Raw genomic sequence first — 26,382 nt, 5'->3', positions numbered from 1 at the left:
TGCGCGCCTGCGCGCCGCTGGCCGACGGAGCGGAGGCTGCCGATGCCGAGCGGGCGCTACGTCCCGCGGTCGGAGCCGCGTCTTCTCCCGGCTCCGCCACCAGCCGGGGCTCAGGTGGGGGCCCGGGGCCCCGGGGCCCCGGGGCATGGCCCTCCGGAGTGCGCAGGGCGACGGCCCCACCTCCAGCCCCTGGGACGGCGGCGCGGAGAAGGCAGGTACGGAAGCCGACCGGGGCGCCGGGAGCGGCCTGCTAGGGCGGCCCGGGGGGCAGGGGCAGCTGGCGGCGGAGGCGGCTCCGGAGGGGCTCGGGCTGGGGACCCGGGGCTGCGGCGGGGTTCCGGGCGGCGAGAGAGGAAGAGGCTGAGGGCCCGGGGCACGTCTGATAAGGAGAGGGCCTGGAACTGGGGGGCTCGGGCGGGTGCCGAGCTGACCCGAGGGAGCCTGGCGGCAGAGTCGCGTCCCCAGGCAGAAGAGCGGGCGGGGGCTTCGCGCCCCGGCTTTCTTCCATCTGGAGAGGACTGGGACTCCCCGAGCGCGGAGGCCAAGCCCGCCCCGTCCCAGGCGTCCGCCACGTCCGCAGACTCCTGGAGCCGCCTCCCCGAGGGAAATCAGCTCTCCCGAACTTCATTCACTGTCGCCGGCTTGATTGACGCGCTGTCCGCGTACCGCCGATTTAATTACCATACAGTTCTCCCTTTAAGATGCACAGTTCAGTGATTCTTAGAAAATTCACAAAGTTGTGCAGCCATCGCCGCTGTCTGATTCCAAAACGAAACCCTTACCCATTAATAGGCACTCCCCATTCCCCAGTATTCACGACGCCTGGCAACCACGAATCGACTTTCTGTCTGTCTTCTGCCACCTATTTTAATGTTATTCAATTGTGTGAAAGCGGCCGGGCGCTAGGCTCGCGCCTGTAGTCCCAGCGCTTTGGGAGGCCGTGGTTGGAGGATCGATTGAGGCCGGGATTTCGAGATCAGGCTGGGAAACATAGCGAGGCCTCATCTCTACAAAAAGTTTTTTTTTTTTAAGTTAGTCGGGTGTGGAGGCTCGAGCCTGTGATCCCAACGACTCTGGAGGCTGAGGCAGGAGGATCGCTTGAGCCCAGGACTTGGAGGCTACTCTATAATTGCGCCATTGCACTCCAGCCTGGGTGACAGATGGAGACCCTATCTCAATAATAATAATAAGTAAATAATTGTATAAAAAGCGCTTCTATTTTTATACTCTTTTAGTTTGGACAATTTCTGTGAAATCATGTTTTTGTTGCACATTATGTTCTCAAATGTTTTTCATTCAATAAATACATGACAGTTAAAATTATGAATGTGCACCGTGAACCAGGTTAAATAATCTTTTTTCCTTGAGGAAGACTAAGGTGACTTTCCCCATTTCCAGTCCTCTGATGGATGGTGCCCGTAACAGAGCCAAACACGTTATTAATACAACCCACATATTTTGAGGAAGCTCCTGGTATCCGTATTTTATTTTATATTTATTTGGGCTCATTTTCTGTTTTTCCCTTTTTCTCGTGTTCTGATACTGAATGGAAGTGGAGCTCTGAACCCTTTGGCACTGTAACCCTTTCATTACTGGTGTTTGTGTGATGTCTGTCCTCATGGCATAATAGTCAATGCCCTAGGCAACATGGGTCTTGTGACCTGTTGGCAGTGCAGCCGTGTATCTGTTGCAAGACTTTACCCCCTCTAATTTCCTTGATTTTGCTTCTCTGGATGAATGGGACAAATTTAAAGATGAGGTTTTTTGTTTTTGTTATTGTTTTCTTTAAAATCATATCAGAGTATTGTTGGCAAAGTTACTAATGCTAGAATCCCTCTTTTGTAGCGTTTATGGTCAGATTGGTTTACTTACTAGACTGTTTTTTTTCCATTGTAGGGGTGAAACATTCTTTCTTGGTACCTGCTTTGTTCCAGGTAGTTAACAGAATCTTTGCTAATTTGGATACTCTTTTGTAGAAACTACTAATTAAGACCTCCAAAAACAGAGGCTACTTTGTTTTATTTTGTGTTTAATAGGACTCTTACCCAGACTGAGATAAGGTTTTCGTCTCCTGCTGTGGTCTTCTGGTACAGACATGGAGTTAAAGCTTTTTTTTTTTTTTGAGAGATGGGATCTTGCTCTGTCACCCGGGTTGGAGTGCAGTGTCACAGTCAAAGCTCACTGTCATCTCCCAACTCCTGGACTTAAGTGATCCTCCCACCTCAGCCTCCTGAGGAGCTGGGACTACAGGCGTAAATTTTTAAGTTAATTTCCAGTTGTCAGTATCAGGAGTTGTGGGTGGGTGTAGGGGTAGGTCTGTCTCCCTTCCTCCACACAAAACGTCCCCCGCTTCCATTGTTTTAAGACTAGCATTGCTTAATTTGAGCTTAACCTCAGTTTAAAGACTGTAAAGCTTTTATGATAATGCAAGCTTAAACCAAATAATCAGTATAGAATTTTGTACTCTCACACGAGATTCCATTATATAAATTAGTTGATCCAAGTTAGTATTTGTTTTGGTGATATGAAAAAATATACGAAAAAACTTTTAGAGAAGGCATGGATAGTGGTCATCTTTAGTTGTTATTGTCCCTTCCCTGTGTATTAAGTGCCCTAATCCAGGTGATTTTGGACATGCCTATTACTCTGAGGAGATAGAAATCTTTACCTGGATTCTGTAGCCAAAGTTGGGAGAAGTTTAAGCCAATAGTGGGTTGTGTCATCTTTATCTGAACCATTAAGAACCACAGTTCAGATAAAGTGTCCCATTGTTAAAATTAGCATTTTAGGGAGTTGAGTCTGATCTCCCTCCCTGACTTCAAGACCCTGTTGCAGTTGTTTCTATACCTGTTGCTGTGGTGCCCCTCAAATAAAGTCTGCTTTGCCCTCTTTATAAATAAATAAATAAAAATAAGCGTTCTAATGAAGAGTAGGCCAAAGTCATACCTATCTTCCTTTGTTGAATGAATTACTTTTCAGGCATCAGAGACTTATTTATAGCAGTCTTATATTTTGCAGCCAGCTGTAGGACAGTCATTTCGTTCCATCATGGTTATGATAGCCAAGACCTCTACTATAAAGGAATTTGGAACGTATCAGCTTTGGAATAATAGTGCACTCTCTTGTAAGTGGGGCAATAAAGAAATTGGAGAAGAAAGGATTGAGGGAGATTAGAATGACATACATTCTACCTCTAGATGAAATGTGGGCTTAAAGCCCACATTCCAAGCCAGATGCAGCATTCTCAAGTCCGGAAATGTGTGTCCTGCTCTAAATCTATAAAGTTTATCTTGAAATACAATAGATAATAGGCATTTATTTTAATCTTTTCCTGAACATCCCAAGAATAGCTCTATGATGTTTCTGTTTCGGAAATAAACAGGATGTCTGTGAATTTGTTTTTCAGTGGAGACGCTGCTACCTCCCTCCCTGTGTCGTCTAGCAGTTGATCTCACTCTGTAATTCACACATCTTTAGCTCACTTGAGTTTTCTGTTTCCTCTTCCCTTTTTATGTCACAGTGAGAGCCTATACATGTAGTTGGAATAAAGTATTTGTCAGAGTGGCACACATGGGAGTGCTTTCTCCATCTGCCACTGACATTTAATCACTACGGTGTGAGGTTGAGGAAGGTGGTGTTGGGGCCTGAAAAAAACAGCAGCCGAAATCCACATTGGGGCAGCATCCTACTCTGGGAAACACCAGTAGTTTTAGAAACAGGCCAAAGAGTCTGCAGATCTGTTTAGAGAGTTCTGCAGTGAGCATCATCTTAACAGTATGGAAAAATAATGTCATTTACTGCAAGCCAGTTTTTTCCAGAGGAACAATAACTAAACTAAATCACTTACTATATTCTGCACGTATTTGTTGCGTTCCCACAGAGTGCCAACAATTTTGAAATAGTAAGTAAATTTTGAAATTCAGGATTAAAAATAGAATTGGAGGCCAGGTATGGTGGCTCAACGCCTGTAATCCCAGCACTTTGGGAGGTTGAGGTGGGTGGATCACTAGAGCCCAGGAGTTTGAGATCAGCCTGGGCAACGCTTTTTTTCTCTACAAAATATATATACGCAAAAATTATCTGGGCCAGTGGAGCTTGTCTGTGGTCCCAGCTACCTGGGAGGCTGAGGCAGGAGGATCGCCTGAGCCCAGAAGGTTGAGGCTGCAGTGAGCCATGATCGTGCCACTGTTCTCCAGCCTGGGTGACAGAGTAAGACCCTGTCTCCAAAAAAAAAAAAAACCAAAAAATTGGAACAGAGTCTTAAGAGAAATGAGTTATGGGAGGTATGATTTGAGGATTTGAGTTCAGAATTAAGTAACATTCTGGCAAATGGTTTGCCAAAACCTCATGGAAATTCAGTTGACTGCATAGTGTTTTTTTTCCCCAAGATACAAGATTTCCTTTCCCCCAGATTGCCGAATAGCTTATTTAGAAAGAGAGATGGGGTGGATGTATGTCTAAACAAACTGAAGAAAAATTATCATATTCTTAGCAAATAGGTTAACAAGCCTTCTGAATATCAGCTTCCCTCAAGCAGTATTCAGTATTGCCACTCAAGTGCTGTCGATTTGTAATGTGTGGAAAGTGCAGGGGTACTCCCAAGTTAAAAAAAAATTAAATAGGTTTTTTCTCTTTGTTGGAAATTAAATTCTTCTCATGTTTTGCCTCCACCGATGTTATATAAAAAGTCTTCTCTGTTTCCTGCGTGTTTTTGACCCCTCTTGAAAACGTACAGCCTGGTCTTCCAAAGGATGGCCCTCAGGCCCAAAGTAAAATCCCTCCCTGTCTTCCTCCTGAGTGCGGGATAAACCCAGACTCCTTTGCGGGATGAATCCAGCCCAGCCTGTTTTACTGCGGTGCTACCTGCTTCTGTTCTCTCCCTTTACCTGGCACTTCAGCTTCATAGAACTCTTTGTTTCCTGGACATGGTGTTTCTTTCATGTGACAAGGTCTTTGCACATAACTCTTCTGCCTGGAGTACTTTCCCCTTAACACACTCTTCCCTGTGGCAAAATTTTCTTTAAGAAGGTACCAGAGCCCAGTGTGGTGGCTCACATCTGCGATCCTAGCACTTTGGCAGGTTGAGGCAAGAGGATTACTTGAGCCCAGGAGTTCAAGATCAGTCTGGGCAACATAGTGAGACCCCACCTCTGCAAAAATTTTTTAAAAATTAGGCATGGTGGCACAGAAGGCTGAGGTGGGAGGACCGCTTGAGCCCTAGAGGTTGAGGCTGCAGTGAGCTGAGATCGTGCCACTGCACTCCAGCCAGGGCAACAGAGTGAGACCCTGTCTAAATAAATAAATAAAAATTAAAAAGAAGGGCCAGATGCGGTGGCTCACGCCTGTAATCCTAGCACTTTGGGAGGCCGAGGTGGGCGGATCACCAGAGGTGGGGAGTTCGAGACCAGCCTGACCAACATGGAAAAACCCTGTCTCTACTAAAAATACAAAATTAGCCAGGCGTGGTGGCGCATGCCTGTAATCCCAGCTACTTGGGAGGCTGAGGCAGGAGAATCGCTTGAACCTGGGAGGTAGAGGTTGCAGTGAGCTGAGATCGTGCCATTGCACTCCAGCCTGGGCAACAAGAATGAAACTCTGTCTCAAAAAAAAAAAAAAAAGAAGGATCCAGAATATATTCTTGGTGAAGCCTTTCCTGACTGCTTTAGAAGTAGTCATTCTTGGCCGGGTGCGGTGGCTCACTCCTGTAATCCCAGCACTTTGGGAGGCCAAGGCAGGCGGATCACCTGAGGTCAGGATTTCAAGACCAGCCTGGCCAACATGGCAAAACCCCGTCTCTACTAAAAATACAAAAAAATTAGCCAGGCGTGGTGGTGAATGCCTGTAATCCCAGCTACTCGGGAGGCTGAGGCAGGAGAACTGCTCGAACCCAGGAGGCGGAGGTTGCAGTGAGCCGAGACCGCACCACTGCGCTCCAGCCTGGGCAACGAGTGTAACTCTGTCTCAAAAAAAAAAAGAAGAAAAAAAAGTGTCATTCTTTCCTCTGGATTTTCATAATCCTTCAGATTCTATTATATATAATAATTGTTTGTGTCCCTACTGTGAGCCCTTCAAGGGGCTGGGAGGGAGTAATTCATCTTTTTATCCCCAGTACAGTGCTTAGTACAAGTAGACACTCATTAAGTGACAGACTGATGAATGACTGGACAAATGGGCAGGCGGACGAATGGATGAATGGATGAAAGGACACACCTGAGTCAAGAGCTTGAGACATCTCATGAACAATTGACTAGGTGCTATGCTGACAGAAGAAATTGGAGATTTTTTTTTTGTTTTCGAGACAGAGTCTTACTCTGTCACCCAGGCTGGAGTGCAGTGGCACAATCATGCCTCACTACAACCCGCCTTTGCCTCCTAAGCAGCTGGAATTACAGGTGCACGCTGTCACGCCCACCTATTTTTTGTAGAGACAAGGTTTTGCCATGTTGCACAGGCTGGTTGCTCTCGAAATCCTGGGGTCAAGCAATCCGCCAACCTCGGCTTCCTAAAGTGCTGGGATTATAGGCATGAACCACGTCTTGATTAAAAACCATGCCCGGCAGTGGTTTTTATTTTATTATATTTTTATTTTTATTTTATTTGTTTATTTTTTTGAGATGGAGATTTGCTCTTGTTGCCCAGGCTGGAGTGCAATGGCGTGATCTCAGCTCACCGTAACCTCTGCCTCCTGGGTTCAAGCGATTCTCCTGCCTCAGCCTCCCAAGTAACCGGGATTATAGGCACCTGCCACCACACCTGGCTAATTTGTATTTTTAATAGAGACGGGGTTTCGCCATGTTGGTCAGGCTGGTCTCGAGCGCCTGACCTCAGGTGATCCGCTCACCTTGACCTCCCAAAGTGCTGGGATTACAGGCATGAGCCACCACGCCTGGCCTATTTTATTTTATTTTTTATTTATTTATTTTATGAGACAGAGTCTCACTCTGTTGCCCAGTCTGGAGTACAGTGGCGTGATCTCAGCACACTGTAACCTCCGCCTCTCGGGTCCAAGCAATTCTCCTGCCTCATCCTCCTGAGTAGCTGGGACTATAAGCGTGCACCACCACACCCGGCTAATTTTCATATTTTTAGTAGAGACAGGGTTTCACCATGTTGGTTAGGCTGGTCTCGATCTCCTGACTTCAGGTAATCTGCCCGCCTTGGCCTCCCAAAGCACTGGAATTATAGGCATGCCCAGAAGGGGTTTTATTTTTAATGATTTCTAGGTAGGGTAACCATTTAATTTGGCTTCCAAACTGGGACATATTTGAGAATACAGGGAGCAGAAAGGGTTTGCTGTGAACAATTGTGCCAGGACTCTAGGTATAAACCAGGAAGATCTCAGACAAACGAGGACAAATGGTCACCCTACTAGGTTACCAGGAAACAGCAGTCAAGCCAGGAGGACAGGTTTACCAAGGTGAAAAGTTACTTCTAGTATCTTTCTGTCTGCACCTGCAATTGCACATGGCTCCAAACCAGTTAGTGCCTCTGTTTATGTGGTTTTTCTGTTTCAGGTCTCATAGGTAGCTCACCTGTGACTTATTAGTACCAACTTTAATTTATGTTAATAATGGGCTGGATGTGATGGCTCATGTCTATAATCCCAGCACTTTGGGAGGCTGAGGCAGGCAGATCACTTGAGGTCGGGAGTTCGAGACCAGACTGGCATGGTGAAACCCTGTCTCTACTAAAAATACAAAAAATTAGCCAGGCGTGGTGGCAACATGCACCTGTAATCCTGGCTACCGGGGAGGCTGAGGCCTGAGAATGGTTTGAACCGGAGAGGCAGAGGTTCCAGTGAGCCAAGATTGCTTCACTGCACTCCAGCCTGGGAGACAAAGCAAGACTCTGTCTCAAAAAATAAAAATATAATAATAATAATGTACAGCTTTGTCATAGAAACAGTTTGTAGACTTACTATGGTCTCAGACTAGAACATTGCTGGGGAAGATGCTTGGTGTCCCTTCTAAAACCTAATGTACCTTCTGTTAGTTCTTTCTAAAATCTGCCCTACCTTCTGGTGATATCTTCCACTTCACATGAACTGGGGTGCCTTGCACCTAATATATACTACGTAAATATTTTTTAATTAGTCTATTTACTGTCAAATGGAAGGGCCATATCTCCTGGCCTTTCTTCTGTACCCTTCATCCCAGCCCCTGAATGTCCTCCCTTTCCTTTGTGTGTATACACATTTAGTTTTATTGTAACAAGGCAACTCGTATACTTTTTTTTTCCCTTTTTTCTTGTATAAGCAGGTGAATCCATGTTCTTTCTGCCTTTTTTTTTTTTTTTTTTTTGAGACAGAGTTTTGCTCTTGTCACCCATGCTGGAGTATAGTGGCATGATCTCTGCTCACTGCAATCTCCACCTCCCAGGTTTAAGTGATTCTCCTGCCTCAGCCTCCTGAGTAGCTGGGATTACAGGTACCTGCCACCATGCCCAGCTAATTTTGACGGATCTCACCTGGTTTCACCCCCTGGCACCTGATCCCCCCCCCCAGCCTCCAAATCTGGTTTACAACCGACCACCCGCTTGACGAAGTCTTACTCTGTCACCCAGGCTAGAGTGCAGTGGTGTGATCTCAGCTCACTGCAAGCTCCACCTCCCAGGTTCACCTCGTTCTCCTGCCTCAGCCTCCCGAGTAGCTGGGACTACAGGCGCCCACCACCACGCCTGGCTAATTTTTTTGTATTTTTTTAAGTAAAGACGGGGTTTCACCATGTTAGCCAAGATGGTCTCGATCTCCTGACCTCATGGTCCACCCACCTCAATGTCCCAAAGTGCTGGGATTGCAGGTGTGAGCCACCACACCTGGCCTAATTATTGTATTTTTAATAGAGATGGAGTTTCACCGTGTTGGCCAGGCTGGTCTCAATCTCCTGACCTCAGTGATCCATCCACCTCAGCCTCCCAAAGTGCTGGGATAGGCCGGGTGTGGTGGCTCACGCCTGTAATCTCAATACTTTGGGAGGCTGAGACTGGCAGGTCACGAGGTCAGGAGTTCGAGACTAGCCTGATCAACATGGTGAAACCCTGTCTCTACTAAAAATACAAAAAAAAATTAGCCGGGCACGGTGGCGCGTGCCTGTAATCCCAGCTACTCAGGAGGCTAAGGCAGGAGAATCACTTGAACCTGGGAGGTGGAGGTTGCAGTAAGCCGAGATTGTGCCTCTGCACTCCAGCCTGGGCGATAGGGCGAGACTCCATCTCAAAAAACAAACAAAAAAAAACAAAAAAACAAAGTGCTGGATTACAGGCGTGAGCCACCGTCCCTGGCTGCTTTGTTGTTGTTGTTGTTGTTGTTGTTTTGAGACGGAGTTTCGCTCTTGTTGCCCAGGCTAGAGTGCAGTGGCATATAGCATGGTCTCGGCTCACTGCAACCTCTGCCTCCCAGGTTCAAGCAATTCTCCTGCCTCAGCCTCCCGAGTAGCTGGGATTACAGGCATGCGCCACCATGCCCGGCTAATTTTTTGTGTTTTTATTAGAGACGGGGTTTCTCCATGTTGGTCAGGCTGGTCTCCAACTCCCGACCTCAGATATCTGCCCACCTCGGCCTCCCAAAGTGCTAGGATTAGAGACGTGAGCCACTGCGCCCAGCCCGTTTTTTTGTGTGTGTGTTTTGTTTTTTCAAACGGAGTTTCGCTCTTGTTGCCCAGGCTGGAGTGCAGTGGCGCAATCTGCAATCTCAGCTCACCGCAACCTCCGCCTCCTGGGTTCAAGCGATTCTGCTTCAGCCTCCTGAGTAGCTGGCGTTACCGGCCTGCGCCACCACGCCTGGCTAATTTTGTATTTTTAGTAGAGATGGGGTTTCTCTGTGTTGGTCAGGCTGGTCTCAAACTCGCAATCTCAGGTGGTCTGCCCGCCTCGGCCTCCCAAAATGCTGGATTACAGGCGTGAGCCACCATGCCTGGCCTTGTTTTTGTTTTTAGAGACAGGTCACCAGGACACCTTCCTCCTTTTCCTGCCAAGCCCATTCTGCTGGAGTGGGAAAGTCCAGTGCCTTGATAATAGGGTATTGCTCTGTCGCCTAGGCTGATGTGCCGTGGTGCTATCATAGCTCACCACAGCCTTATACTCCTGGGCTCAAGTGATCCTGTCGCCCCAGCCTCCTGAGTAGCTGGGACCACCATACTTGGCTAACTTTTTGTACTTTTTGTAGAGGCAGGGTCTCACTTTGTTGCCCAGGCTGTTCTCGATTTTGTGGGCTCAAGTGATTCTCACACCTCGGCCCTCCACAGCACTGGGATTACAGGCGTGAGCCATTGTACCTGGCTTCCTTAACTCGTACACTTTTTTTTGTTTGTTTGTTTTTGAGATGGAGTCTCTCTATGTCGCCCAGGCTGGAGTGCAGTTGTGCGATCTTGGCTCACTCCAGCCTCTGACACCGGGGTTCAAGCAATTCTCCTCTCTCAGCCTCCTGAGTAGCTGGGATTACAGGCGTGCGCCACCAGGCCAGGCTAATTGTTGTATTTTTAGTAGAGACGGGGTTTCATCATGTTGGTCAGGCTGGTCTCGAACGCCTGACCTCTTGATCTGCCTGCCTCGGCCTCCCGAAGTGCTGGGATTACAGGTGTGAGCCACTGCACCCGGCCTTTTGCTCGTACACTTTCAACATTTAAAACAGAGCATCATCTTTACAGTGAAACAAAAGTAAAATCTAAAAATGTACAGGAACAAAATTATAATACAGAATTCAATTCCAAATAAGATTCTACAGGTTATGCTGATTCTCCTAATCAAGTGGTGAGGCTCAAACCATCATTTAGGGAGAATTTATTGATTTATTGATTTATTTAAACTGTATATATATGGTTGAGGCTGCAGTGAGCCATGATTGTGCCACTACACTCCATCTTGGGTGACTGAGCAAGACCCTGGCATCAAGGCATTGGACTTTTCCACTCCAGCAGAATGGGCTTTGCAGGAAGAGGAAGAAGGTATCCGGAAGCAATAGGAGACAAAAGTGAAGAAAAGGCAGATGTGATGGGTGCTGCTTTGGGTTTAACTTGAGAGACCAAAGATAGGTAGGTCTGAAGCCGAGAGAATTTATTTATTTATTTATTTTTCTTTTGAGACAGAGTCTTGCTCTGATGCCCAGGCTGGAGTGCAGTGACGCTATCTTGGCTCACTATAACCTCCACCTTGCGGGTTCAAGTGATTTTCCTGCCTCAGCCTCCTGAGTAGCTGGAATCACAGGCGCCTGCCACCGTGCCCGGCTAGTTTTTTGTATTTTTAAAGTAGAAACAGGGTTTCACCATGTTGGCCAGGCTGGTCTCGAACTCCTGACCTCAGGTGATCTGCCTGCCTTGGCCACCCAAAGTGCTGGGATTACAGACGTGAGCCACCGTCCCCGGCCAAGAATGTATTTTAAAAAGGTCGTCTTACACTGCAAGGATGTCCATTAAACATCACAATTAAGCGTGTCAAGAGAGTTTTGCTCCTCTTCCTTTTTAAGGTACACTTCTCAGGTTAGCTTGGCCCTGACCCACTGCAGTCTCTTTGAGCCCTTGGCCATTATTGTCTGCACGCACCTTTTTTGACAATTATAGTCTACTGCCTTGTGACGTTTGTTGTTGTCTTATGTAACATTTCTTGTGTTTTTGACATATTTTCTCAATGGTACTGGCAACTAGAAAGAACTGAAATACAGGCATCATCCATTTAACTTCTGCAAGCCATCCCTAAAAGCAGACATTCTGCATGCAAACTTTCAGAGCCTTTTACTCCTTTATCTCCCCTGATCTTAGCCAAAAGGCCAAAAAGCAATACTGTTATTTCACATAGGAAAATGATATGATAGCTACTAACCACAAATTCCCAACCAATTTCCTAAAAAAGTTACTTATTTATTTATTTGAAGGCTAGTCAAGTGAAGCAGTAGGGGTGGAAAAGGAACAAAGAAATCTGATTGTAATCAGTGAGTTGTAAACAGCACCACTCAGGGACCAGTCCTAAAAAGTAATTTAAATATAGCAAAATGCCTATGAATAACAGACTATCACATAATGATGTAAGATGCGTAAAACATTACTTACTATGGTTTTTAAGAAACAGTTCCTTTGTATGCAGTGTCACAGCCTCTCACCCCACCAGCCACACTGGAAACCAAAGTACCCTTTGACACTGGTTTTGAAAACATCTCTGTGTTGGCCAGGCGTGGTGGCTCACGCTTGTAATCTCAGCATTTTGGGAGGCTGAGGCGGGTGGATCACTTGAGGTCAGGAGTTCGAGACCAGCCTGGCAAACATGGTGAAACCCTGTCTAAAAAAAAAAAAATTAGCCAAGCGTGGTGGTGCATGCCTGTAATCCCAGGTACTCAGGAGGCTGAGGCAGGAAAATCACTTGAACCTGGGACAGCGAGGTTGCAGTGAGCTGAGATCACGCCACTACACTCCAGCCTGGGAGACAGAGTGAGACTCCATCTCAAAAAAAAAAAAAAATCTCTATGTGATGCTAATGTTTTTACCAGTTGTAGTAGCGTGTAACAGGAGACCTTTTCGTGTGGTTTTGTTTTCAATGTAGTATCGAGTTTTGGTGACATGCATTTTTCCTATCTAAACAACAGGAAAAAATTGTTACAGTAAGAGATTGTATATGCTCTGTGAAGTTGGGAATTAAGAATGAACAGACATTCTTTTATGAAAACATTGACACTAACTGCTAGATATGCCTGAATTTACTGAGCGTTTATTGTAGTTGTAATTCTTTGCTTCTTACTTACACAGTATATCTCCTTAGTGTGTTGCATATTACGTACTAATTAAATATCTGTATTCCTCGAATCTGTAGGTTGATTTGTAAAATACGTGTTGTTTCAGAGTGAGGAGGGGAACTAATATTTAGTAAGTATCTACTGTGTACCATGGTAACTATCCTGACAAGAGGGTGTAAGTCCAGAGGCCCAGAGCAGGGAAGTCATCTGTCCAAGGTTATGGATCAGATAAGTGGCAGAGCCAGGATGTGAACCAAGCAAGATCTGTCTGATTTTAACACATTTCTTTTTTCACTTATCTTTTTTTTTGAGACAGAGTCTCACTCTGTCACCCAGGCTGGAGTGACAGATCTCGGCTCACTGCAACCTCCGCCTCCCGGGTTCAAGCGATTCTCTTGCCTCAGCCTCCCGAGTAGCTGGGATTACAGGTGCATGCCACCACACCTGGCTAATTTTTGTGTTTTTAGTAGAGATGAGGTTTCGCCATGTTGGCCAGGCTGGTCTCGAACTTCTGACCTCATTATCTGCCCACCTCGGCCTCCCAAAGTGCTGGGATTACAGACATGAGCCACCGTGCCCAGCCTCACTTACCTTTTTTTTTTTGTTTTTTAAGTGTATCGGGAGGCTGAGGCAGGAGAATCACTTGAACCCGGGAGGCAGAGGTTGCAGTGAGCCGAGATCGTGCCACTGCACTCCAGCCTGGCAACAGAGCAAGAGTCTATCTCAAAAAAAAAAAAAAAAATGTACATATAGGCTGGGCATGGTGGCTCACACCTGTAATCCCAGCACTTTGGGAGACCGAGGCAGGAGGATCATGAGGTCAGGAGTTCATGACCACCCTGGCCAACATTGTGAACCCCATCTCTGCTAAAAATACAAAAATATAGCTGGGTGTGGTGGTGCGTGCCTGAAATCCCAGCTACTTGGGAGGCTGAGGCAGGAGAATTGCTTGAACCGGGGGCCCGGGAGGCGGAGGTTGCAGTGAGCTGAGATTGCACCACTGCACTCCAGCCTGGGCTACAGACTGAGACTCCGTCTCAAAAAAAAAAAAAAAGTACATATAATTATTTCTGGGCCAGGCATGGTGGCATGCACCTGTAGTCCCAGCTATTTGGGAGGCTGAGGTGGGAGGATTTGCTTTGCCTAGGAGTTTGAGGCCAGTCTGGGCAACTTAGAGAGACAATGTCTCTCTCTCTTTTTTTTTTTTTTTTTTGAGACGGAGTCTCGCTCTGTCATCCTGGCTGGAGTGCAGTGGCACAATCTCGGCTCACTGCAACCTCGGCCTCCCAGGTTTAAGTGACTCTTCTGCCTCAGCCTCCTGAGTAGCTGGGACTACAGGCGAGCACCACCATGCCCAGCTAATTTTTGTATTTTTAGGAGAGACGGGGGTTCACCATATTGGCCAGGCTGGTCTCGAATTCCTGACCTCGTGATCCGCCCGCCTCGGCCTCTCAAAGTGCTGGGATTACAGGCATGAGCCACCACACCCAGCCAACACTGTCTCTTAAAAACAACAACTAATAATTATTTCCAGTCCGTGCCTATGATTTTTGGTTCAGACCTATAAAAAGAGACTATCTTTTTAAAAATCGGCGATTTAAAATCTGTTTTATAATGGGCTCTCCAAGCCTCCCACCATGAGGACCAGTAGACTGGGCCCGAAATGAATAGTACATCTGGCTATGAGACTTTATGCCAGCAGGCAGTCTTAGAGCTAAGAGGAGATACTTACCTGTACCTCATATCAAAAAGGAGATTGAGTCCTAGGCAGAAAACATGCACGTGCTGAATGTGTGCCTAATTCTTCCCTATCCTTATTTTCAGACTTTAACGCCAAAAGGAAAAAGAAAGTGGCAGAGATACACCAGGCTCTAAACAGTGATCCCACTGATGTGGCTGCCCTTAGGCGCATGGCTATCAGTGAAGGAGGGCTCCTGACTGATGAGATCAGACGAAAAGTGTGGCCCAAGCTCCTCAATGTCAATGCCAATGACCCACCTCCTATATCAGGTAAGGGGAGTAGGGGAGGCTGTGAGGGGAGCTTATCTAGGAGACAGGGAGAAAAGAATTCCAGGATCTTTAATTTTTATGGTCCTTTCAAACCAAGGGTATATGAATAAATCTAGGGTGTTTTGGGAAATGCTTGGGCCCACTCTGAAAATAAGGCCAAACCAGTACGTATAATTTGATTCAAAAGTGCAGTGAGTTCTTTTTTTATTTGTTTTTATTTTATTTATTTATTTTTGAGACGGAGTCTCACTCTGTCGCCCAGGCTGGAGTGCGGTGGTACAATCTCAGCTCACTGCAACCTCTGCCCCCTGGGTTCAAGCAGTTCTCCTGCCTCAGCCTTCCTAGTAGCTGGGATTACAGACATTCACTATCATGCCCAGCTAATTTTTGTATTTTTAGTAGAGATGGGGTTTTGCCATGTTGTCCAGGCTGGTCTCGAATTCCTGACCTCAAGTGATTAGCCTGCCTCGGCCTCCCAAAGTGCTAGGATTACAGGTGTGAGCTACCACGCCCAGCCAAGCCAAGTTCTTTATTTATTAGGGATTAAAATATTGGCTAGGCAAGTGAGTTTGTTAAAAATGCATATGTTTTGTTCTACATAATTGCTTGGCAAGTGTTTTTTTAAAATGCATATTTTGGGCCAGGCGTGGTGGCTCACGCCTGTAATCCCGGCACTTTGGGAGGCTGAGGCGGGTGGATCTTGAGGTCAGAAGTTCAAGACCAGCTTGGCCAAGATGGTGAAACCCCATCTCTACTAAAAAAAAAAAAAAAATACAAAAATTAGCCAGGTATGGTGGTGGGTGCCTGTAATCCCAGCTACTCAGGAGGCTGAGGCAGAGAACTGCTTGAACCCGGGAAGTGGAGGTTGCAGTGAGCCGAGATTGCACCACTGTCCTCCAGCCTAGGTGACATAGTGAGACTCCGTCTCAAAAAAAAAAATGCGTATTTTGTGGCTGGGCAAGGTGACTCACACCTGTAATTCCAGCACTTTCGGAGGCTGAGGCAGGAGGATCACTTGAGACTGGAAGTTTGAGGCCAGCATGGGCAACATTGCGAAACCCTGTCTCTACAAAAATTTAAAAACTAGCCAGACATGGTGGTGCACGGCTGTAGTCTTAGCTGCTTGGGAGGGTGAGGCAGGATTACTTGAGCCCAGGAGTTTGAGGCCAGCCTGGGCAACATGGCAAGATCCAATCTCTAAAAGTAAAGTAAAATTAAACACACACAAAAACACCCTCTTTTGTCCGGGCACAGTGGCTCACGCCTGTAATCCTAGCATTTTGGGGGGCTGAGGCAGGTGAATCACTTGAGGTCAGGAGTTCGAGACCAGCCCGGCCAACATGGTGAAACCCCATCTCTACTAAAAATACAAAAATTAGCTGAGTATGGTGGCGCACGCCTGTAATTCCAGCTACTAGGGAAGCTGAGGCAGGAGAATCACTGGAACCCAGGAGGCGGAAGTTGCAATGAGCCGAGATTGCGCCAGTATACTCCAGCCTGGGCGACAAAGTGAGACACTCAAAGAAAAAGAAAACACTCTCTTTTTATTGGGAAATACTGAGATCCTTTGGAGTTCTAAAATCCTGTAATTGTGTGAAGAGAGTTACCTAACTAATGTGCAAGACCCATGTGGTAAAAAGCGTTCCTTGGAATGCAGTTCAAAATAGTAAAAGTCCTGTAGAACAGTGAATCCACTCTGCTGGTCATTCACTCAGTGCACTCACCTTGTAGCTTTCCTGCCATCATGGCAAAATGCCAAGTGCTGAGGATTCTTTCATTCAGTTGGCAAATATTAGTTGTGCTATGATTGCCAGGTACTAGAGATGATTGAAACAGGACTTCTGCCACCAAAAAGTTCACAGTGTCATGATGTCACCCAATAGGTGCCGAGTTGCCACTTGTTATTATCCTTGGAATTGGCTGCTTCAGAGCAGTCAGCTTTTTGTTGGAAGGCTAAGGCAGTGCCATATTCACACCCTGAATCCTGAGGTGATGTTCTTCTCTCAGGTTCCAAACTCCCCTCATCTTTTTATACCATGAAGCCTGCGTGTGAGGAAGTGTTGCCCAGCCTTACTAGCTTTTGATTTGGGTTGCGAGGGAAATGTATGCCTATTATACAGCACTTGGTTTGGTTGGGGGAAATGTACACTTGTTACATATATAACAGCTAGAGACTGCCTCCTTACTTTCACACTGTATTGGACTTAGCAGCTGAACACAAGGACTGTCTCCTCTTTGCAGCGTCTTAGTTTTAGAATTGCTGGGTCAAGAGATGTTAGGTGGTTCATTGTGTGAGTCTCAATATACCTTCCTAAACAGCTTGGTGCTCCCACAACTTTATAGGTGTTAGGGTTTTTTTCAGTGCTCTGTTGGTCCCACATTCATGATTTTATTTGATCCTTGGAAGGGAATATCCTCATTTTGTAGCTGTGGACTTTGAAATTCAGAGCAGTTCCCAGTGATACACAGTGGCCTTCTGCATGAGGCGCCTGGCCTCCTTACGTCTTTGCTGTCCTTCCCACCCCGCTGTATTGTCTCCTGGGCAGCCTGTGCTCCCTTCTCTTAGGGTCATTGTGAGTTGCAGGAAACATAATGTTTGGAACTAAACTGGGGATTCCCTGCCAAATGTTGTATGTTGAGTCATATCCTCCTCTTCAGGAGAAGCTGACATGTGCCCTCTAGGCCTTTTGTGTCATTCCAGAATGTTTTGCTTCTGGTCTGGCTTCTCAGGCATTCCTGCAATAACGTTCCTTTTCCTTCAATAGGGAAGAACCTACGGCAGATGAGCAAGGACTACCAACAAGTGTTGCTGGACGTCCGGCGGTCGTTGCGGCGGTTCCCTCCTGGTGAGAAGCTCTCCTGGTCCTGCCACATTTGGAAAGACTGTATCTGTTCCAGGTCATACCGTGTGACCTAATATGCTGGACTCTGCCTCCTCAGGGACCTTCAGAACTCTCCTTTTGCTGAGTCATCCTTTTCTTGACTGGTCACTTTCAGACCCCCACTGTGAAAGCCTGAACCAAAAATAATTTCTCCTGGCCTAGAGGTGGTGAATGAGAGAAGAGGTTTTTGTTTTTCCTTGAAACCACAAAAAGGAGTTAATAAGGATTGTTAGAGCCATCAGTCTGGCGTTAAAGAGCAGATTGGTGTGGAATTGGGTACCAACAAGAATGAGTAATATCTTAATTAGGTTTAAAAACAATGATACCTTACGCATACATATGTAAGATTCCTTAGAGGGAAGAGAAGCCATTCCCTGTTTGTGTAAGAGTATATTCCTTAATTTGTTCAGCAGCAATAGATAAAAAATAAATAAATAAAAAGAAAACAAACAAAAAAATAAAGAATGTATTCCTAAAGTTACCTCTTCATTTCAGGAAGAAAGAAAAGAAGGACCGTTGTCCCAATTTTCACAGTGAAGGGAACTGGGCAACAAACCTCACATGGATGACCTATTTTTCTTCCTCTGGCAACTCCACCTTTAGGTCATGAAGAGAGGAGAATTGCTAAAGGGAACAGGAGCCTCTAAGCTGGCTGCCTCTCTCTTCTGCACTGTGCTCTGGCCTGGCTTTTGTTGTTGAAGGGGCTGCTTTCCTGCTGGCATTCTTGCTCCCTGGACAGACTCTTGCAATCCCCAGGTAGCAGTAGCCTGCCAGCGTGGTTTTGATAAAAGCACATGCCCACGGTCCATTCCCTTTTCCTAGCCTGCTGGTTTGGATGAGATCACATAGGACAGATGCCTCCCTTTTTTTTTTTTTTTTTTTAATTAAAGACAGAGTTTTGCTCTTGTTGCCCAGGCTGGAGTGCAATGGCACTGTTTCAGCTCACTACAACCTCCGCCTCCCAGGTTCAGGCAGTTCTCCTGCCTCAGCCTCCCAAGTAGCTGGGATTACAGGTGCCCGCCACCACCCCTGGCTAATTTTGTGTGTGTGTGTTTTTAATAGAGATGGGGTTTCACCATGTTGGCCAGGCTGCTCTCGAACTCCTGACAGGTGATCCACGTACCTCAGCCTCCCAAAGTGCTGAGATTACAGGCTAGAGCCACCGTGCCCAGCCCCCATTTTTTCCTAGGTAACCTGTTTTCCCTCTGAACCCTTTATTCCTCTTCCATTGATGTAATATCTGTGATAAGCTTTCTGTAGGCTGAACTTACAGTATGGCATCATACTCTTTTTCCATTCATGGTCTTCTGGGCTTGGCTCACTGCTTTTCTGCTGAAAATTCACACAGGGTTTAATTTTTACTCTCACTCCTTTCACTGCTTCACCTATCAGCAGCCCTGGGTTTTCTTCATTTCCTTATTTATCTTTTAGGGTATGCTTTTTATTTGAGAAGGGGTGGGGTAAACATGGGCAAGAGGTGAGTTTTGCTCTTACCTGCAATCCTTTGTCCAGTTTAGTTTGGGCCCTTACATTAGCTGCTTTCTCTCTCTGAGTATGTGTTTGTAACTAAAAGCTAATGGTGTGGAGAAGCTGTGCACGTGCCATTCTTCTAACGTGGCTCATAAGGCCAAGGTTTGGCATTTTTACTGCTGGCAGCACTAGCTCCAGCAGTGAAAGAACTCCCTGAAAGAACTCCCGAGACAGGCTTCCCTATTTCCAGCTATAATACATCTTTGGATCAAGAGGATCAGTTTTTCCCATAACGTTTGCTTTGGTTTAAAGGGGACCATGTAACTTTAAAATTTTTTTATTTTTATGTAATTTCATACTTACTGAAAAGTTGTAAAAATAGGACAAAGAATTCCCCAGATACCGTTTACCCAGATTTCCTTTTGTTTTCACATTTTACTACATTTGCTTTTTTTTTTGGAGACGGAGTCTTGCTCTGTCACCCAGGCTGGAGTGCAGTGGCACGATCTCAGCTCACTGCAAGCTCCGGTTCCCGGGTTCACGCCATTCTCCTGCCTCAGCCTCCCAAGTAGCTGGGACTACAGGCGCCCGCCACCACACCCGGCTAATTTTTTGTATTTTTTATTAGAGACGGGGTTTCACCATGTTAGCCAGGATGGTCTCGATCTCTAGACCTCGTGATCCACCCGCCTCTGCCTCCCAAAGTGCTGGTATTACAGGCGTGAGCCACTGCGCCCGGCCTACATTTGCTTTTTTAGCTGCTTTCTGTCTTTCCTTCACTTTACACATAGACATACACTTTTTCTCTGAACTATTTAAGAGTAAGTTGTAAACATGACATCTTTTTACCCCAGATGTTTCAGGATATATTTCCTAAGTAAAAGTCTCTCATGTAATCACAGTACACTGAGCAACATCAGTAACAACACTGAAAAATAATTAACTAAGTAATCCACAGATTTTATTCACATTTCACCATTTCTTCAAGTAATGTACTTCACTGGAAAAGGAAATATAGATTTATGTGTTTCTCATGCTGTCGTCATATATCTTTAGCCATTTTTAATCTGAAACAGTTCCTTTGTATTGTATGAGAGTTAAATTTCTCTTACTTTGGGTATATTGGGTATTTCTTCATTGTGAGATTGAGGTCTGTGTGCTGTTGATAGAAATCCTGCAGACATGATGCTGAGCTCTGTCAGTGCATCACATCGGGAGGCAGAAGCCGTCTGCGGCTCCCATAGTTGAAATACTGCAGTTAAATACTGTGTCCCAGCAGTATTAACTGCAGCAACTTGGTTAAGGTGGTGTCTGCGGCTTCCCCCACTGGAAAGCTAGCGGCTGCCTTTTCCTGTATGCCAGGTAGTATCAACAGTGGATCTTGATATGTGTTGCCAAATTATTTGTAATTCATTTTCCTTTTTTCTCTGAAAATTCATTGCTGGCCTTCTTCGACCTCCTTGTTTACTAAGCTGCTTGGTATGTTCAAAGGCATCTCCTCTCTGTTCCTGTCCCCAGGCATGCCAGAGGAACAAAGAGAAGGGCTCCAGGAAGAACTGATTGACATCATCCTCCTCATCTTGGAGCGCAACCCTCAGCTGCACTACTACCAGGGCTACCATGACATTGTGGTCACATTTCTGCTGGTGGTAGGCGAGAGGCTGGCAACATCCCTGGTAGAAAAATTATCTACTCACCACCTCAGGTACCAGTAGAGAGGAACATGAGAGGACGGGCATCACTCCTCAGCCGTCCTGGGGATAACTCATTGGCCTGTTTTCTGGTCAGCTTTTTTAGGAGTTTGAGCCCTTGCCACCCCCAGCCCTGATCTAAGTGTTTGGTGACCAGGCTTATTGAATTGTCTCCCTCCAGGGATTTTATGGATCCAACAATGGACAACACCAAGCATATATTAAACTATCTGATGCCCATCATTGACCAGGTGAATCCAGAGCTCCATGACTTCATGCAGAGGTACATATGTGTCTGCATTTCTGTGTGCATGCATACACACGCCCACACCCCCCACACCTGAAACACTCCTCACAAGCCGAGCACAGTTTCCTCATTGTCTTGGGTGGATTTGTTAAGTTCTCCCGAGTTGTTCCAGTCACCAGCAATCTGGGTAGTTCAGTTCTTGGAGCATTTTTGGGGACTCTGCTCTTTGGGGAACATAGCCCATCCCTTGAGTTTACATCTAGTGGGGAGAGGTGGATAAGGTATGTATGCCAAGGTAAGATATTGAGGTTATTGCCACAAGAGAAACACAAAGTCCTGTGGGATCCAGCGGCGAGAAGGAGAAGGCCAACAATGGGTTGTTTTATTTCCCAAGTACCAAAGAGAAGAAATATTTTTTTGCAAATCCCATGTGATGTTTTGTTTCTTCTCTGTTTAGTTGGAAATGTGTTCTTGGCCAATGCCTCTTTTTTAAAAAAATTTTTAAAAGGTAATGGCTATGCCTTTTTTTTTTTTTTTTTTTTGATGGAGTATTTGCTCTTGTTGCCCAGGCTGGAGTGCAATGGCATGATCTCGGCTCACTGCAACCTCTACCTTCCGGGTTCAAGCGATTCTCCTGCCTCAGCCTCAAGTAGCTGGGATTAGGCATGCGCCACCACGCTCGGCTAATTTTGTATTTTTAGTAGAGACGGGGTTTCTCCATGTTGGTCAGGCTGGTCTCGAGCTCCTGATGTCAGGTGATCCACCCGCTTCGGCCTCCCAAAGTGCTGAGATGATAGGCGTGACTCACCATGTCTGGCAGCTACGTCTTGAGATATTTTAGTTGTCTCATGTTAATTGAAAAATTAATGCAGTCATGTTTTCAGGCTTGGGAATATGTACCTGTGCCCCCCAAAAGGGTCAGACTTACTCAGAAGGAGAATCATGGCGTAGTTCTCTGAAAACAACTGCTTCTCGTTCTTGTAGTTGACATTTGTTGGCCATTAGGAGAGCACCCAGTGAGATAAAGCAGCCAGGACCCTGTTGTGGTGTTAGTGTCGTGGTACACCTTAAAGACTTTGTATTAAATATTTTGTGAGGAGAAGATGCTGAATTCCTAGGTAACTGAATTTTCCAGAAATCCTATTCCTAAATGCTTCCTTCTCACCAGCACTGTAAGGCCCAGAGAGAGGGAAGGGATGGCCCACAGGACCTGACACCTGACTTTCCTTTGTTTCTAGTGCTGAGGTGGGGACCATCTTTGCCCTCAGCTGGCTCATCACCTGGTTTGGGCATGTCCTGTCTGACTTCAGGCACGTCGTGCGGTTATATGACTTCTTCCTGGCCTGCCACCCACTGATGCCCATTTACTTTGCAGCCGTGGTAGGTACAGGCCACGAGCCAGCAACTGGGTTCACCATCACCCATCCCACTGTGGTCATTTTCCCTGAAGGGAAACCTGGGGATTATGGAAAGATGCAAAAGACAGCACTTCCCAGGCTGGTGTCCCTGGACACCATTCTGTGCAATATTAATGGGGGTGTCACACACAAAAAATAGTAAGTTGAGAAATGCTGGGTGTAAACAAAATCAGATTTTTTTTTGCTGCGTGACACTTCTGAACCTTTAAAATGCTAATCTGCATTGTGAATTGTCAGGGTTCCTATTGACATTGTCTGGAATATGTGTTCAGCTGATGAACACAATTAGGGAAATAGTAGTATAAGCTGCCAACTCCAGATTTAAGAAAAGAAGAGATCTGGTGTCATGATAGACAAGGGAGGTTGGCTTGTGGTGGAGGGTGGGGGCTCCAGTTAGTAGAAGGGCCTCGAGGGATGGGGTGGAGATGGGAATTCAGGGAAGTCCTTCAATGACCACTGGTCCCTTGAGCATCTGTGGGTTTGTGGACCAACAGTCAGAAGGAAGATGCTTAAAGGGAGCAAGACCGTTCTTTCTACTGTTTTGAACCATTTCTTCTATGCTGGAGCTCCAGGAATCTCCCGATAATTCTCCTCCTTTCTCCTAAAAGAATCTCCTTCATTTCTTTCAAGACTTAAAGGGACACCTGAGCAGCCCAGCATGCCTGAAGGACTTAGATTGTAACTGGTCAGCCTTTCATATCATGTGGTGGAAGTTTACAGGAAGGGCCAGACAGTAGGAGTAGCACTGAGCATATATATGTTGTTACTTCTTTGATGGATACAAGAGTTTGCTGAACATTTGGGCTGAGTCCTATCTGTTACCAGTTTAAATTCATCTCCAAGGATAATGGAGTGCAGGTGGCCCAGGCCCTGTGTGTCTGGCCTCTGACTGCAAGGCTTTACTACCTCCCCACAGATTGTGTTGTATCGCGAGCAGGAAGTCCTGGACTGTGACTGTGACATGGCCTCGGTCCACCACCTGTTGTCCCAGATCCCTCAGGACTTGCCCTATGAGACACTGATCAGCAGAGCAGGAGACCTTTTTGTTCAGTTTCCCCCATCTGAACTTGCTCGGGAGGCTGCCGCCCAACAGCAAGCTGAGAGGTGAGCAAGGCTGGGACACTGGTTGAATGGGGGTGAATGTAAACGAGCAGAAGTGAGGGAAGGTTTGTGTCTGGTGGGATAGGGTTGGGGCATGTTTCCAGAGATCTGAGCTTAGGCCAGTGGAATCCCCACTGTAGACGTATGGGTCTTTATCAAAAAGAGCTTTCCCAGCAATGAAAGGCTCTGCCCGCAGCCTGTGTGGTATAGTTTTGCTTTCCTCCTCCTCTTTCATACCACTTCCTTCCTTCTGTCTCTTTCCCCTGCAGGACGGCAGCCTCTACTTTCAAAGACTTTGAGCTGGCATCAGCCCAGCAGAGGCCTGATATGGTGCTGCGGCAGCGGTTTCGGGGACTTCTGCGGCCTGAAGAGCGAACAAAAGATGTCCTGACCAAGCCAAGGACCAACCGCTTTGTGAAACTGGCAGTGATGGGGCTGACAGTGGCACTTGGAGCGGCCGCACTGGCTGTGGTGAAAAGTGCCCTGGAATGGGCCCCTAAGTTTCAGCTGCAGCTATTTCCCTGAAAGCCAGAGAAGACCTTCCTCTTACATCACATTAAGGTCTCACCCTTCCATGGAAGGATTGGGAGGGGTGGAATTTCCTTTATTAAAAGGGTTTCTGTCCAGAGTTTTTTATTCCTGCCACCCTGCCCCGCCCATTTGTGTTTGCCTTTACTTCAGAGGCCAATAGCAGAGCCTACCTGACACAGAGGGGACTTGGGGGCCTGGCACAGAATCTTATGCCCCTCCCAGTGGGCTTTTGGATGGGCTCTCTGCCACCTCCCCTGGTGCTGGAGGAAGTGGGTTTCTGAAGCTTGCAGCTGCCTTTGCAACCTGCTGGGCCTGGGCTTCCCTAGTTACCGGGAACCTCCTAGTCACCCCGTAGAAAGTGAGCTGGAGCATGAGATGCCCTCTTACTGCTCCTGCTTGCCTGCATCAGATAGACACAGAAGGAGGGGGCTGCTGCTGAAGGAGTCAGTCTTGGGATGGAGAGCAAGAGGCCAAAGGACTCGTCTGGGAGCATGATTGGCCCCTCTTACTAGCAGCTCCATCAGCTGGTCAGAAATCAGAGACAGAAGGGAACTGGGTTACTCGTTAAATCCTACCTATTTTCAGCCTAGAAATCACATGGGCATTTCCAGTCAAGTGGGAAGGAATGCTCATTTTTAAGGCCTAGACCTAGACTAGTTTTGCCTGCCCTTTTTTTCTTCCCTGTTTTCTTCTACAAGCCACATAACATTGCTTATAAAAGGTCCTTTTATTACTATTTTTAGAATATACACACCCCATATGTAAATTACCCTCACTTTTAAAGTAATAAGAGTTCCTTCACAGAAAAAAAATAGTTCTCATCAGAAGGATGAGCTTGTAAGATCCTGAATTTTACTTTCTACTTGATTAACGTTTCGCTTTAGCCAGAGTTGCTATTTGCAAACAGCTTTCCACTTCCAAAGTGCCACTTTCTGACTGGTTTTTCTTCCTGTTTTCCTCAAATCATCCTACTCCCACACAGGCACCCACTCACTACCTTGGCGTCATTTTTTGGGTCTGATTTGTCTCCTCAACTGCTGGTCTCTCCCGCCTGGTTGGAAATGTCATTGGAAACTTGCAAAGACTCTCCAGACCTTAGGGAACAAGAGGCATCACTCAGTCCTTCTGGGACAGCTTCCGTGTAAGCAAAGCCAGGTTTGTTTTAGATTAACTCTGGCCTGAAAAAAAAAAAAAAAGTGCCTTTTGCTGCTTTAAAGAATTGGGGTGTATGGTATGAAGCAGCCATGTACTTGTATTTTCCTGGTCTTTCCTGGGCACTCTTCTCTCTTGGCAGGTGTTTTCTTAAAGTGAACACACCAGAAGCACCCCACCCCACCATATCCGATCCTCTTTGCATGCCTGTTGTGTGCAGGATGGAGGGTGTCCCATATGCCAGGCAGCTGGCGAGCCAGAGCAGCTGGGAGCCCTGTCCGCTGAGTTACACTAAGCACTTTATTTTTATTTATTTTATTATTACTTTCTTTTTTCTGAGATGGAGTCTCACTCTGTTGCCCAGGCTGGAGTGCAGTGGCACAGTCTCAGTTCACTGCAACCTCCGCCTGCCAAGTTCAAGCAATTCTGCCTGCCTTAGCCTCCCGAGTAGCTGGGACTACAGGCACCTGCTACCAGGCCTGGCTAATTTTTGTATTTTTAGTAGAGATGGGGTTTCACCACGTTGGCCAGGCTGGTCTGGAACTCCTGACCTCAGGTGATCTGCCTGTCTCGTCCTCCCAAAGTGCTGGGATTACAGGCGTGAGCCACCACGCCCGGCCACTATGCACTTTAAAACCAAAAAAAGCTCAAAGTGATGGATCATTGTCCATGGCTCAGGAGCCCTACCTTGGGGTTAGTGTGATGCAGATGGATTAATTTAGACAGTGGTGTATTCATCAGGGCAAAGGAAATTCTTCCAGAGGTGATGATGTGGCAGATATTCCCAGTGCTCTCCCAAAGCAAGCTGTCCCTCTTGTCATCATCTCAGTGGGTGGCACCAGCTGCTCCTCCTTCCACAAGCACTCAAGCCTGTTTGTAAATACTGAAGGAATTGATGGGGTTGAGGAAAGGAGGTGCATGTGACCAGGGTCCCAAGGCCACAGCTTTTCAGATCCTAGGAAACAAGTGGCATTTGCTTGAGTTGTGGCCTCGGAAGGAGAATGTTTATCTGTTTTATAACTTTGCTAACACCGGGATTCTCCCTGTCATTGAGAAGAAAGCATTATCTAATTACCTTCAGGTGGTTTACTTATTCTGTAAAGAATATGTGTAAATATTTTGTACAGAGCCCTGTATCAAATAAACAGCCATATGTGGTTACTAA

General features: G+C 46.5%; 1 protein-coding gene across 2 annotated transcripts; it reads left to right on the top strand.

Annotated features, from left to right (window-relative positions):
* TBC1D20 (TBC1 domain family member 20) lies at positions 1 to 26,382 on the top strand. 2 transcript variants are annotated; one of them, XM_058433016.1, is made up of 9 exons: positions 1 to 215; positions 14,540 to 14,725; positions 17,491 to 17,571; positions 20,596 to 20,782; positions 20,950 to 21,051; positions 22,254 to 22,395; positions 23,350 to 23,537; positions 23,804 to 24,095; positions 25,048 to 26,382. In XM_058433016.1, the coding sequence occupies exons 1-8, from the start codon at positions 146 to 148 to the stop codon at positions 24,057 to 24,059; spliced, it is 1,212 nt and encodes a 403-aa protein (XP_058288999.1). In that variant the 5' UTR covers positions 1 to 145; the 3' UTR covers positions 24,060 to 24,095; positions 25,048 to 26,382. The 2 variants fall into 2 exon arrangements, with proteins under 2 accessions (XP_058288999.1, XP_031998554.1); XM_032142663.2 differs by having other exon boundaries at positions 23,804 to 26,382.

This window comes from Hylobates moloch, unplaced genomic scaffold, assembly GCF_009828535.3.
Source record: "Hylobates moloch isolate HMO894 unplaced genomic scaffold, HMol_V3 SCAFFOLD_21, whole genome shotgun sequence".
Lineage (NCBI taxonomy): Eukaryota > Metazoa > Chordata > Mammalia > Primates > Hylobatidae > Hylobates > Hylobates moloch.
The sequence above is the reverse complement of the archived record's forward strand: the minus strand, read 5'-3'. Positions and strand labels throughout refer to the sequence as shown.

Bases quoted from the DNA above. Each gene is read 5' to 3' on its own strand.
- TBC1D20 (XM_058433016.1), top strand. From the start codon at position 146: ATGGCCCTCCGGAGTGCGCAGGGCGACGGCCCCACCTCCAGCCCCTGG. The intron at 20,783-20,949 runs GTACCAGTAGAG...GTCTCCCTCCAG, and splicing joins TTATCTACTCACCACCTCAG to GGATTTTATGGATCCAACAA. The intron at 22,396-23,349 runs GTAGGTACAGGC...ACCTCCCCACAG, and splicing joins CCATTTACTTTGCAGCCGTG to ATTGTGTTGTATCGCGAGCA.